General features: G+C 43.7%; 2 protein-coding genes across 8 annotated transcripts in view; one reads left to right on the top strand and one right to left on the bottom strand.

Moving 5' to 3' along the window:
- The window catches only part of ABCC1 (ATP binding cassette subfamily C member 1), a 49,149-nt gene extending 46,824 nt beyond the window's left edge, over positions 1 to 2,325 (bottom strand). The window contains exon 1 of one of the 5 annotated variants that reach the window (XM_021412002.1): positions 2,218 to 2,325. Coding sequence is in view for 3 of the 5 variants with exons in the window: in XM_021412004.1 (XP_021267679.1) it covers positions 1,082 to 1,135 (54 nt within the window). In the remaining 2 variants the exon portion in view is untranslated. Of the gene's footprint in view, positions 1 to 1,081; positions 1,398 to 1,828; positions 1,989 to 2,217 lie in introns of those variants that run through there. The other 4 variants (XM_021412001.1, XM_021412005.1, XM_021412004.1 and 1 more) reach the window with 4 other exon arrangements.
- FOPNL (FGFR1OP N-terminal like) lies at positions 4,546 to 10,176 on the top strand. Of its 3 annotated transcripts, none has more exons than XM_021412007.1 (5): positions 4,546 to 5,022; positions 5,449 to 5,646; positions 6,385 to 6,469; positions 7,339 to 7,478; positions 9,792 to 10,176. In XM_021412007.1, the coding sequence occupies exons 1-5, from the start codon at positions 4,575 to 4,577 to the stop codon at positions 9,866 to 9,868; spliced, it is 948 nt and encodes a 315-aa protein (XP_021267682.1). In that variant the 5' UTR covers positions 4,546 to 4,574; the 3' UTR covers positions 9,869 to 10,176. The 3 variants fall into 3 exon arrangements, with proteins under 3 accessions (XP_021267682.1, XP_021267683.1, XP_021267684.1); XM_021412008.1 differs by having other exon boundaries at positions 4,907 to 5,026; XM_021412009.1 differs by lacking the exons at positions 7,339 to 7,478; positions 9,792 to 10,176 and having other exon boundaries at positions 4,907 to 5,026; positions 6,385 to 6,473.

The raw sequence follows: 14,505 nt of genomic DNA, 5'->3' as shown, positions 1-14,505 counted from the left end.
TATATTACACACCAAAAAAATTGTTTACATGAAGAGAAACCATCATCAGAAATCCTATGCAAATGAGCTGTTGCAAACATGACAGCCTTGTTCTTGCTTGCTACCTGATGTTTCAGCTCCCCAGTTCCGTGCACTGGGGCCTCAGTTTTTCACAAATGTATTACCTTCAATTAAGTTCTTCCATAAACAGAAATTTGAAACATGTAGCATCTAAAACTCTTCACATAAAAAGGCCTGGTTCCAGGGAAAAGAAAACAGAAAAACCAAAGCAGCCGATAGGAGCTCAGAGTAAGGACAGTTTTGAGAAGCCTGAAAATCAACTGAAAAAGAAAGATATCAACATCAGCAATGTAAGAGTGGGTTGCTTTTGATCAGCTCGAAAAGACAAACACCTCAAGTGCTAACGATTTTTATAATATTTGCAAAGTAATATTTGAACGGTTCTTGAGATAAGCGGCACAATGGTATCTGCGAGATTATCTCATCTTTTCTGAACTGGTAAAGGCAGCTCATTAGCTCAGAACTATTCGGCAAACATCCGACGAACAAGCACCAAGTTCTTCTAAGCGTCTAAGAACATCCACGTGCTTTTCTCGTATCCCCACATCACCTTCAGTCAATGACCACTCCACTTCAAAAACCAAACACATCACCATCTCCCACCTCCGCCCCGCACAACCCTCTGTGCCCGCAGAACGGTTTTCATCCCCTGCTGCCCCGGGAGCCTCCTCGGCCTGAAGCGCCTCGCACTGCAGCGCTCCCACACCCCTCAGCCCAGCACGGCCCGCCGCTGGACGCATACTCCCCCACAGCGGGCCGCACTCACTGCTGAACATTAAGAAAGAGCAGAAACAGCGCAACGCAAACGTGTGACACAACCGCTACCCTGCAGCAAGCGCGTCTTCGGCCTCCTTCACAGGCAGCACGCCGCTCTCTTTCGTGACGCCAGCACGGAGGCAGCCAGCCGCCGTTATTGCTGCTACACGCGCAGGGAGCTCGCCCCTCGCTCCCCGCCCCTCAGGCCCGCACCCCGCTCCTCGGTTCCCCCCACCCGGACCGCTCCACCGTAGCTACCGCTCACCGCTCGCGCTCCGCGGCCCGCCCGCACCCCGCGCCGAGCCCTCCGCGGCTCCATCCCGCGCTCACCCAAAAGGGCTCGGAGGCGTCCGCGCTGCAGAGGCTTTCGATCCCCATGTGGCGTCGAGGCGACCCGCGGACCGCCGCGGCAGCGCTGCGCTTCCCCCTCCTCACCTCTCCGCACCCGGGCGGCGGCGGCCGGCAACGCCAGCGGAGCGCCCCGATTGGCTCCGCGGTCACGGGGATGCGGGCCCCGACGACGCCGCCGCCCGGCCCCGCCTCGGTGTGGGCGGGGGCAGGCGGCGTGCCACGCGGGGCCGCCTCGAGCCGGTCTCGGCCCGCCCGGCGCCTCCGCGCTCCGGGGCCGCTCCGGGGCGGGGGGCGGTCAGAGTAGGAGTCGCCTGGGCGCCCGCTCGGCGAAACCGGCGCCCCCGCCTCGTCTCCTGCCCGCGCACCTGCGGGCGGCACCGACCCCGCGCCGTCCGCGGGGCTCCAGCCTCCCCCGCCCCGCGCTGCCCCTCGGGAGACCGCGCCGCGGCGGCAGCGATCTCGGAGAGCCCCGGCGCCGCCCGGGGAAAAGCCGCGGCAGAACCTCGTCTCGTTTTGAAACGTTTAACTTCCCACCGTGAACCAGTTAAACTGGTTTCAAAACCCCGAGCTAGTTCTAATTGTTGCTAGCGGGAACTGAAACTGAACCAAAATAGCTTCACCCGCAGTTTGCACTAAAGTATGTGCTAGTGAAGTAACTCACCGCCCCGCGGTGGTACTTGATTGTCTCGCTCCACGCTCGCTCTGAATTTCAGTACATCGGCTCGACCTGCAGGGCAGCAGCGCGCCAAGCTGCCCCGCGACGCGGGAATAGAGCCGCGGCAGCGCGGGCTGCGCATCGCTGGGAACGGCCCCAGGCTGCAGGAAGCAGCGGGTGCTCACGTGCTGCCCTGCGCAGAGCTGCAGAAGCACTGAAAAGCTTCAACGTGGAAGTTACAGGCGGAACCCCGGTTAAAAATGTTTTTTTGCATCCAGAGCGCCTGTTGCAATGGAAAAGATCATTCAAGCAAACACCGGGTCTCATTTGCTCACTATGTAAGTAACAAGCAACACGTACAAAAAAAGCGTGTCACAGATTGCTTCTTGACTCACCCGCACACCTTGACGGAGCTCTCATCGCTGTGCTGCTCACAGCCAGCTGGGGCCAGGCGCCTGTCCCGCTGCAGCACGTCTGGGCAGGGTGGCACACGCGTGTTCCCGGGATGCCAGGCACGGCAGCACAGCAGCAGTGTCCTTGATAAAGACAGCAGAATTATCACTGAAAGATCAAAACTATTTGGGTGTCAGGAGTTACGCTCAACTTGACATTCTAACCTATACCTTGTTAAAATCTTCACAGTGCTGCCCTCCTGTTGATTCCTCAGATTAATTTTTATTAAGAGTTCCTGTCCTGTTTTGTACACTCTCTAAATTCATCTTAAAATCCTGCTAGATACATGAGTGGGTTGGTTTTTGGTGCCCTGATGCTCACTACAACTCCTGCCGAAAAAGCTGGCATAGCTCCAGTGGTGTTATCCCACTGCCCCATGGCTGTAAGCACTGCCTTTTTCTCCAGTTTAATCTGCAGTGCATATAAAGTTAATAGTTCTCATAGTAAATAAAAGGTGCTGGTTCCAGTAGGTAAGGTGGAATAATTTTTTATTGCACTGTTGATAGTATAAGCCAGGGAAAAAAACTGCTAAATAGATAACACAATCTTTAAGAGCTTACACTTCTACACGCACTGTGTGTGCGATAACAGATTATAAGCCTATACTTGAAATGATACAGCAGAAAAATATTTAGGATATGGAGATTGTACATAGAAAACTAAGCATTAAGTAAATGGAGGGTCAAGAAGAACACATTTCTACCCACCCGTTTTTCTCTGGATATACTGTCTGCTGACAGAGTAACAACATTTAAGTTACGCTTTCAGGATTTCAGCTTTCCAAGGACTTCAAGATGTTTTTCAGCCATGGGCAGACCCTGCATGGGTCATGCACCAGGTTAATGATGTTTCTTGTATCTAAAAATACCTGGATCTGCACCTCAAATTAATTCTCTTCCATTTAGTTCCATCTCTATTAGAAACTCAAACAAAAATCAACAGCAAAGATTTTAACTGAAGTGCAGCCAAAACACAGCGGAAGTAATTTAATGCAAAGAATCATAGAATCAAAGGTTTGGAAAAGACCTCTGTGTTCACCTAGTTCCAATCTCAGCTCATCCCCACCGTGCCCACTGACCACATCCCTCAGTGCCACATCTCCACGGCTCTTGAACACTTCCAGGGACAGTGACTCCACCACCTCCCTGAGCAGTAGTGCCAGGGCCCGATCAGTGCTCCTTCTGCAAAGAAAGTGGAGCAGAAAAGTGCAGAAGCAAGATGTAAGACTCAAAGTGTTTGTTATGAAGAAAAAACAGAACTGACACAAACACAAACATGAGCCATTTCAGTACTACAGGGGCAAGATCCCACATTGCCATAAAGCCTCTGAGCATGGATTTCAAAAACCACTGTTACAACTGCATCTTCTAAAACAGAGATTAATACTTAAATAAATATTAAAATCTTGTTTTAAAAGGCTTTTCCCTGTAATCTCAAAAAAATACCTGAAATTCTTTTTCAATTCCTGAACTTTGCCTTGAAACTAAACCTGGACAGAAAATACGGGATGGAAAACATCTGCTTGTCAATTGGAAATTATGTGTAAGAAAGCAGCGACCCATGAAGTCATGGAGAAATTTGGGAGGATGCAGAGAAAAGTGTTTGCCTGTGGGGATGGCAGGCGCTGAAGGTCAGCGATCGCACAGCCTGAGAGCACTGGGGAATGCACGGAGCAGGCAGCGCTCTGCTGCTGAGTCACCGCTGTGTGAGAGGAACAGCCACTGCAGCGATGCTTCTGGAGAATTCTTTTTTTTTTCCTCCTCTAAATTGTATGCGTTGCTTCCTTTCAGCTATTCCTTGAAAACTCTGAATATAAATGTTTGCTTTGAGAGGAATGTCTGGAAAAAAAGCAACCACCACTTTGTTAGGGCTCTAAGTGGCTCAGTGCTTGAGAGGACGCCCACGTTCCTCCAGGCCAGCGGGCTGCTGTGTTCCTTCCAGACTGTGACACATCCACTTGTTCATCCATACTGACTGCATTTCCTCTTGGAAATGCTTCATCATCCACAAAGCAAACACTGTAGGCTCATCAGAGCAACGTGAGGCGTGGCATGCCTCCACCAAGCCAGCACCAGAGTCCGCCATGGCCTTGCACAACCCCAGCAGACGGTTTCGTTTTGGCAAGTCCTTCTAATAGAATCTCGATTTTGGTGAGTCCTTGCATGGAAGGTTCATCTCTGAGAGACCTACAGCAAAACTCTTCAGGGAGGGACTCTCATCATTTTTGTTTTTATTTTTTTTAAAAGAAAGCACACTGACAACTTGAAATTAGAGGGGATAACATTACAGCAATGCCAGAATGCCCTTCCTCAGACCCCGCTCCCCGAGCCATCAGCAGGCACGCATAATATATCTGTCTGAGAGTAATTCCGCGCACACGTGTGCTTACTATTTATGCCGGCTTGCCCTTGCCAGCGGACATCCCGGCAGCACAGGGGACCAGCCCGGCGCTGGGAGCCGCTCCCCGTGCAGCAGTACCCCGCCCTCAGCCCGCCCGTGCCCTCAGCGAGGCGCTCCCGCCCAAGCACCGCCTCCGGCAGCGCGCGGCCCCAGCCGTCCGTCTCCACCCGCACGTCACTCACCGCTCGCCTCGCAGCGCGATTGGTCGGTGGGCGCTGAGAGGCGGGGACAGCAGGCGCCCCCCTCTGCCCTCTGCACCTGCGCAGTGCGCGACCGGTGGCGGCCGTTTGTCGCATCCGGGTCAGCGCCGCGGCCGTTGGGCGATGGCGACGATAGCGGAGCTGAAAGCAGGTGGCGGCCGCGGGACGCCGAGCGGGCGGGAGCGCTGAGGGGCTGCGGACGCTCCTCGTGCCGCAGGCGGGGCGGGAAGCCTCGGATTGCCCCGAGCGCTAACGGGGCTGCTGGCTTCATGCAGGGCGTTGGGGAGTGACAGGGGAATGCCCTGAGCCTCACGCGCTCTGTCGTTCGTCTTGGGCTGCTTGTCACTCATTAAAAAGCATCTAGAAACATTCCCCACGTTTCTTTAACGCCTCTATCTGTAGACAATGTCTGTCTGTAACAGTACTGCTGTTGTCACCCAGAGGTACATCCACAGGTGTGGATATCTTAATTTCACCATGAATATCCAGAAATTATGTTATGTTGGGATAGCAGGTGACGAACGGTGCTTGAGCACTTTTGTGTTTATATTAACTGAGTTTTTACGGAAACAGTTTTAAAGGACACACTAGAAAAAAGAGGAGCCCTGGGGCAAATAAAAGCAAGGATCAGAGCTGAGGTGTTCAACGCGTTGGATGACCAAAGTGAACCGCGGCCGCCGCTGTCTCATGAGAACCTCCTGATCAACGAGCTGATTCGTGAATACTTGGAATTCAACAAGTATAAATACGCAGCGTCCGTGCTCACTGCAGGTACTGGGGCAGAGTTTGTGGTGTCATTGCTGCTGTAATTGGTATTCACTGTCTGGTTGAGTAACTACTGAAACCGTGCAATCAGGTGGGAACAAACTGCGCAATCTTGGCTAACCCTGGAAACAAATAGGATAGGAACACCCTCTCCACCGCGTTATTTGCAGCGTTATGCCAAATTATGCCATTAATTTTTAAGAAAATGTTTTCTTTGTTGCTTATCCTTGAGGTAAATAGCATTTACCTTGACAAAAAAAGTTTGCCAGCAGCCTGCAAAACCGAAACACCTTGTCTGACACGTGTGCTTTTGTATTGAAAAATGTATATTTTTAAAACATATATTGCAATTTTCTCATTGGCATTTGAGCGAAATAAAAAATATGGAAAACATACAAATCAACAAAATTGAGGAACAATTTAAACTAATGCATTAAAGTAGTAGATCATCTGAATTACAGCAGTTCAGGCATGTAGGCCACCAGAGGTGTGATTACCAGTCCTCAGCGTACACACCAAAAAGGATATGAAGAAGGTCCACGTTTTTTAACAACTGCAGTTAATTGTTACTGGCTGTGCTAAAATACTGATATTTAAGAGCTACATTTAACTAGTAGCTCTAATTTATATAGTACAGTGTGTATTTGTGTTTGCAACTGTTCCTAATTTGTAAGTGAAATTTTAAGTTCTGTAATTGTGCTTAGATGCGGTAATTGCATTTGCTGTGTATGATCTATTTTCCAGAAGCTGGCCAGCCTGAAGTGCCCTTGGATAGAGAGTTTCTTGTCAAGGAGCTGAACATCATTGAAGATGCAAATGCCAAATCAGTGTAAGGATTGATTATGGAATGTGCAGTGTATGCTGTTTGCACATATGTCTCTGCAGTGTTTGTATAAATCACGCATAAATGTTCTGTCACCAACTCAATGTGACTAGATCACACACCAGCTCTAAATATGCTGGATTCAAGCACAAAGTGTCAAGCATGGGGCCATTTTCAAACAGACTCAAAACTAGCATTAAATTCTATGAATGCTACAGAGTATGTTCGCAAGCTATTGTAATTGCATGCTAAAAGACAAGTCTCTTACCACTTTAGTCTTCTTTTCAGTCGGAAGAAGAAAACATATTCTTTGGATATTACTGAGTTGATAGGCAGAGCAGTAAAAAGATTATTGCACTGTGAGATAAGATATAAATTCACAGTGTTCTGATGCAACTAGGTTTGTTGGCTAGGGTACAGAAGCGGGTTTGAACATGTTTAGTGATGCTCTGTAGCTTGGGCCCACAGAATCTGACTCATGCTTAATAAAAATCTAGTTTGGGATATGTGGTGGTGCTCAGTCCTGTAGCCCACTGGTCACATGTTTAATTAGCATGAGTGGGAGGGTGGCTCTGTAATAGTGCTTGGTATGCTCTGGTTCTTCACTTATTAGTGATCTGGAGTTCAGTTGAGAACATCTCTTAGTGCAAGCTTTGGGGAGAGGGGTGGCCTTTAGGGGTGGCTTATGCCTGTGCTTATTTATACAATTGCATTTGGCATAATGAATTTTAAGTAATTACTCTGAAGGCATCTGAACAATCTTTAGAAGTGAGCATTAAGGTGTAAGAACTTTGAGAAGGTGTTTTTCTTTTTTTTTTTTTTTTAAATGCTCAGTACTTAATATAGATGGCTTTTGTGGTTTCTGTCTTGAGCAGACCTCTCTTGTATGGAATTATATCACATTTCTTACATCGTGGTAAAGAAGAAGGTACCCAGAGTACTCTTCCAAAGGTGTCTTTGCTGAATTATCCAAGGCAGAACCTTGTCAAACTATCTACTGAGAGGAATCAAAAAGGTGGGTGTGGGTATAGGGTCATTTTTGCAGAAGTTTTGTTTGCGACTAGATTTTCTATGAGCTAGATTTGCTGATAGCTGCATAAGCATGTGAGTGAACACAGGGTACCTCCTTTTCTGTGCATGGAATGTTTTGTACAGAAACCTTTGTTACAGAAAAAATTCTTCAGTAGGACATTGTTTATACTTCAAAATAGCATTAAACTGTGTGACCTGACCATCCCGGTTGCCCATGTGTTAATTTAGGAAAAGTCCTACTATATCTAACTTAAAGCTACCTCTTTATGTTCTTTATTTAAATAAGTGTCCAACTTAGACAAGTTCTTAGGTCTGCTTCTCTTCTGTTGGTGTGCTAATGCTATGCACAGCATACAAATCTGATTGCCCTCAGAAATGGAAAGATAGATGGATCTTTTATTGGAATGGATATTTTATTTAGAAGGCGGACATTTTTAAAAATTAGGGACAGCAAAATTTGTGTAATTTTTCAGCAGTGTAAAAGGTACTGTGAAGCTCTTGTTATCTTGTGGTAGCTGCAGCTATCTGTTAGTTACTAAAGGGAAGCAGAAAAAAACAAATTATTTAGCTTTATTCCGTTAATTCTTTTGGACTGTAAAAAGCTGAAAACTCATTTAAATTTGGACAGTTGTGCTAATTAGTAGATGGCAGAATATCTGACATGCCATTTATGCTTTTAGAAACAAGATTTACTGCTGCAGTTGCTGGTAGAGTCCAGAATATATTGATATCTCAATTTTCACTATCAGAAAAGTCACCTAATGAATTGTTTTCCCATTTTCATAAAAGTTAAGCTGGGCCAAACCGTACTTCCTTACACAGTTACAGATCTGGAATGGGTCAGCTAGAGACAGTCTCATTACACTGCCAATTTAAAACAGAAATTTTAACACAAATTCTTAGTCAGATATATTAAATAGTGGCAATGTCTCTCTGTTTCTCATCTGTTCTAGTAATTTCTCTAGAACATTCTTCGTGTTTGAGCTGCCAGTTCTGGGTATGGGCATAAATCTTTTCTGAGGATCTAATTCACATCTCACTGACTGCAGAAACTTAAGCTCCAACTTCACTGACCTATAGGATACTGCTAAATCTTATTTCCCTTTTTGTTCTCTGCCTGGTTACTATTAATAACTGCCTAAGCTACAGAATGAAAGGAATTATTGGTCTTTTATTTTCCCCTTTGAGGAGTCTGCTTGGCATATTGCTTCACCTTTTGCTCTGTGGGATTTTAACACTATCATAATATTACTACCACCTATCCCTTTTGTATCCAGAAATTTGAAAAAATCTGAGGTCTGAGATATTATTACAGTATCTAAGAAGTATGAGGGAAGTACTGAATAAGCAGCTGTTCTTAATAGTTCATTGATGAACACGATGTCGTTGCCCTTCTGCCAGTAGAGGGGGCTGCAGAAGTAAAATGTCAGTACCAAAGCTGGGAAAACTGATCTTTTTGTTAGAAGATTCTCATTACTATCAGAAATTTCTCTCTCCTTTTTTATTAAATCACTATTAAATAAGTGTTTGTTTTGTTGTTTTTTTTAAATGTGTAACTAATTGTCTCAGTTCTGAAACTGAATCTGCACAGTCACCTTGCCCTGTGAACCCCAATACAATGTATCACATAGGGATTTAATTGCTTAGAGTTAGTTAAAAGCCTCAGGATTAATTGTAAGACATGACAGCACATTACTCTTTGAACTAAAGAAAAATAGAAAAGTAGAGTTGTAAGCTGTTACTTTCTGCATGAGTTTATGGAATATACCAGTGGAGACCTGAAGGCAGTGGTTTTAAAATACTACCTAGCTACTTTAATTAGGGTATGCACTATGGTAATCAAGTCCGTTCATATACTGAGCCTTCACTGTCTCATATTTAACATCTCTCTTGCTTTTCCTATTAGAAACTGGCTTTCTTGCTTATGTTGTTGAATGAATATTCAACTGGCACACAGAACAGGGATCTCAATACAAGTTGTGCAGTTAGATGTGTCTGTTAACTGACTTCACAGAGCTGGGCTGAAGCAATCTAAGATTGAATCTTTGGTCGTGCAGTTACATGAAGAAACATGTTTGTAAAATTGTCTGAGCTTGCTATGGTGATATTCTGTATCAAAGTTCTTAATAACACTTGCATCTTTGGCTCTCCAAATGTGTGAAAAGATTTATTACATTTTATTTTATATTATTTTATTATTTAATTATTAATATAATTATAATATAATTATAATAATTAATTATTATATTATTATATAATTAATAATTATATTATTTGTTATATATTTTATTTTTAGATAGAATTCCGGAACCAGGAAGGATGGCTGGCACGAGCATTGAAGAGCCTCTTGTTCTACAAAGTATAAAGAGATGATGCGATGATGTCTTTTATACATTCATTTATCCTGTAAAGCTCTTGGAGAGTTAATTTATAAAATTCTTCATTACGTAAATTTCTCCATCGTGTCCAGTGGGACCATTTCCATTTGTTAGAGCTACCCATGAGACAGGAAGAGTGGGTGATTCCTACTGCCAGTGAAAAAATGTTAGCCAAAAGGCATGCTTCCTCCAGTGCTGACAGAAGGAAAACTGTATATAAATCAGATTAGTCAAGCCCGTGTCTAGAATAAGGCCTAAAAATATTTTTATTTTTTAAAATAAAAATTTACTAGATATTTATAATTTCTGCGCTTTTATTTGTATGTCTTCATGTGCCTTTTCTGGTGTCTGAATATTTTTTGTCAGTTTTATTGTGTTTGGTATTTGAAATAATTTTGAACGATTTTTCATTAAGAACAAGCAGCTGCTACTCTTAGATAAGTATGGGAAAATAAATTTGAAAAGAAAATTGAAGTCCTTTGGTTGGACTGGTTGTTTTTAATGGTTGTTTTTAATTCTCCGGATACAAGGACTATATTTATCTTTATGCCAGCAAACAAACAAGGGTAAGTCTTTTCCATCTGGAGTTGCTATAAATTGTACAGTGTAACACTAAGTATATGGGATGGGGGAGGAACTTCTGTTTTTTTTTCCCAAATGACATGAAAGTAAAGGCAGGAAGAGTTAAAAATGAAGTTGAAAGTAAATTACTGATTCCCAGAACTTTTTTTTAGCTGAAATATTTGGATGTTTTTACTGATAGAAGTAGACCTTGTAGTGGTACATAAAAAAGAAATACCTTGTAACCTATTTTCCTCTTTTTAACAAATTTATACATGTTAATGTTTCCGGTGGTACTGAAAGTAGTTTAGTGTAATTGTTAAATAAGTGGTGCAGTAAATGTAAAAAAGAGAAGGAAGATAATGTACAGTTTGCAAATTGTAATGAAAGGACCCAGAGTTGTACAGTCTCTGCGATGCTTTCCCTTAGTCTTGATTTGACCCAGTTAGCATTGTTGGTATTTTTTTTATTTTAATAAGCAGCCTAGGCTCTACTTTAATGTGAAATTGCAGAGAACAGCTATGGCTTTAAAGGGGAAGCTGCTTTTACCCATTTCAAGCCTCAGCAGTGAGCTCATCCCCTTTGTGTGACTGGCAATGCTGACAGCTCCCCATTTGCTTCTTTATAAATAAGTATCTCAGGACTGTTTCCAAGAGGAGAGGACATGTGTGCAAATTTATTGTAATCAAATCCATCTTTTGGTCTTTGGTAGCCTTGCATCAATTATAACTGACTGTTGGGTGAAGCAAGCAAATTTATGCTTGCTTCATGAGGGTATGCCCTCAATGTTTGCTGTGTTACCACCACTAGCATGTTCAACCACTTAGATGAAGAGCCATATGTTTTAAAACCTACCTGTCGTGGGAAGCTGCCTTGCTGCTGCAGCTCTTTCCTGCCACACTGGTGCAAATCACTGTTCTATCTCTTCATTTTTGTCTAATAGTACAGCACAGAAATAGTCTTTAAGCTGTTATTTACAAATGACTTTCATTTTGGAATAAGTTGAAAGTGCCTCTGTGGAAACTTGCAGAAACAAACTTTAAAGAGCATGGATATGATTGCTCTAGCCATAGAAACTCCTGAATTTTGAACTTTGGTTTTCCAGAGGTTAAGTGTTTGTCCATAACCTATTTTTATGTTTCTCATAATTTAGTGGGTTAAACTGTTACATGTGTTTGGAATGTGAATTGTCTTTTCAAGGGCAAGGAAAAGGCTCTGCTGGAAAACAGAAGCCACAACCCTCTGTGCTATGCAAATCTTCCAGGGTAACCAAAGCCGCTGTGTCTGCTTTCTGTCTTCCCATCACAGATCATACAGAAGCTGCTCAGGTGCCGTGGAGCTCCCTGGAATTTTAGCATCTGAAATTAAATACAATTTTTGTTCTCATGAAAGAAGATAAGGGGAAATTTGGTACTTGACCTTCCCCAGTAAAGAGATCAGCATGCTCTTTGTCTCCACAGCCATGAAAGCAGAGGTTGTTACAAGGGCGTGCTTCAGTAAGCTTTGAGGTAAAGGTGTATATCTGAAATCAGAGTAGAAATTTGTTTAAGATAGAAAACTGAAGACCATTTTCTTTGGGAACTGCAGCTTCCGTCCATTGTCAAGATTCTGTGCTGGTACAGGACTTGGTGTGTCCGCTCTGTTGTGCAACGTGCACTTCACCTAATTATCTTAATACCATCACATTACAGATGTGGAGTTTTGGAACAGTCTTATTTTAAAGCAGAGTCGTACAAGCAAATTAAAATCAAATTGAAGTGTATTTTCCATGGCATTTATTTGTATAACGAAGCTTTGAAATATGTCTGTGAGAATATGCTGCCCTAATTATTAATGTCTATCATTTATCCTGAGAGTACGTGGAATATGAGGGCATCTTTCAAGATGTGGACATGCAGCGAGTTCTGTGAATGCCGGTCTGCCTTTACTTGCTTAAGAGGTGCAAATTCTGTGCTTGCACTTGCAGAAAACCATTCCTTAGAGGTTTCAACTAAGCTAGGCCAGTATTTGAATGAAAGTAATTCACAGTCCTTGAGTTGCAGCTTTGGATTTTAGATGAAATTTCCTTCTAGGTGAGCAAACAAAAAACATTTTCTCAAACAACTTAAGAAGTTCTGTCTTGCTAAATTACAGACTAACGTCTTGCACTAACTGCCCTTATTCCTACTGATACCAGAAAACGAGAAAAAGATACAAGGACTTAGAGGTTCCACATTTTCAGTGAGCAGAATGCATTTCTGAATTTTATCGGAGATAGAACAGTGTAAGTGAGACTGCTAGGCATGGGAGTTACATTAAAAGAGGCTGTTCTTCGTCTGAGTGTGATATCAGAAGTGAAGGTGACAAGGAGCCTGCGCGGTTTGCTGTGGATATCAGATCTGGAAAGCGCGTTGGAACAACTTGACCCACGAGTTTCCAAAAAATTCTTTAGAACCAAATTTTTGCTGTCCCCTAAATTTAGAGGAAACTATGTGTGCATACTCCACAGTGCTATTTCAGAGGGGTTAGTTTCTGTCATGCATGGTGGAACATTTTTTGTAAGTTTTATCAACAAGCCCTGGGGATTCGGTTGCACTTTCCTTCCTGAGCACGCTCTGTATCAAGCTGAATCTTGGTATTAGTAGATTGGTTTTCCGGAGGAGCGATTACCATTTGGTGATTATGTTTAGGAAGAAAAAAATCAAAAATACTTGCTCACTCCTTAAAAGATGCCCTTTCAGTAGCAGCTGGTGTCCTGCTGACGAAGAATTGACCTCTCTGCCTCACACACTTCGCTTGACCTGAGTCCAGCATTAAGCACATTTACCCCTGAGCAGTTCCTGACTCCTTGGCCGTGTCAGACTCCTCGTGTCATTAACTGTTCTGGTTTGGATGCATACAAAAACACTACTCTCCCTAGTTCCACTTGCACGCCAGCATAGAGAAATACAGTTGATTTTTAAGTAATTTCTAAACAAAAAATTTGCTTGCCTGACACACATTATTTAAGAACCTAACTTATCACCATGATGCTTTTCTCCTCCCTGGGATTCAGGTTTCACAGTGGTTAGGCAGCTGAAAGCCCATTTACTTCCTTCTGAAGCCCTCTTTTTTTCCAAGTACAATATTTACTGTGCAGATTTGGAAGGAGATAATTTACGGATGGGCTTTATTATTTCTAGAAAAGTAAATTTAAAAAATGGGGTTAAATAAAGCTTATTTTGTGGTAACAAAAACACTGTCCACTGGGACTCCACAGCTTTCAGTCTGATGCACCTTTGGTTTCAAAAGTACCGCAGCACCAGGGAAACTGCAACCAGGCTATTTTGTTAGTGTGTGTATTCTTACCCTGACTTGTAAGAGAAGGTTGGAACCAGGCTTACGCTTATCACTTCCTACCCCACACGGCTCAAAAGTGCAACTGTTTCAGGCACAGCAGGAGTATTTTTTTAAACTTTCCAGCTCGGTTTAATGTCACGTCATATATCACTCCCCACCGCTGCCTCTTTAAACACACTACTTGGGCAGCAAGCCTGCATGTGCACATGCAGTGGTTTGCGAACCAGCAGGCATAATTTCCACTCCTTTTTAAGCTACTATTAAAATGCATCTGGTTTTGTGAAACAGCTGGGTAGGTTTACAAGAAGCTTCTTAGAATAACTGTGATGAATGCCAAAATGATCATGCTTTTCAGAGGATCCCCTCGCATTTCAGTATTTTCTGTTCATTACGTTCCTATTTAAAAGCTAAGCTTGCAACAGAGAAACTGCAAAATGAATAGGGTGAATTCACAGGGAGGAGCTTTCTGCTAACAAGGGTGAGCTTCGTGGATTGACGTCTGGATATCATTTCCACTTGCTTCCTTCCAACCTGGTCACGCACACGCGAGTCTGATCTGGACAGGGCTTTGCTGGACTGCAGTGCAGTGCAGTCCCCACCCCCTGAGGCAGACCCTCCACTTTCATGCATTCCAAAAAGGCTGGCTGAGTAAATGGAGTCTCCTCCAGCTTCTTATAATGTCTATAGCTAGAATTTCTGCAATGTGATGGGGAAGGAGCCCTGATGCTCTTCCACTCTCTCCTGTTTGCCCAG

Source organism: Numida meleagris, chromosome 13 (assembly GCF_002078875.1).
Source record: "Numida meleagris isolate 19003 breed g44 Domestic line chromosome 13, NumMel1.0, whole genome shotgun sequence".
In the NCBI taxonomy this organism is placed as follows: Eukaryota; Metazoa; Chordata; class Aves; order Galliformes; family Numididae; genus Numida; species Numida meleagris.
This window is presented reverse-complemented; position numbering and strand designations above follow the sequence as displayed.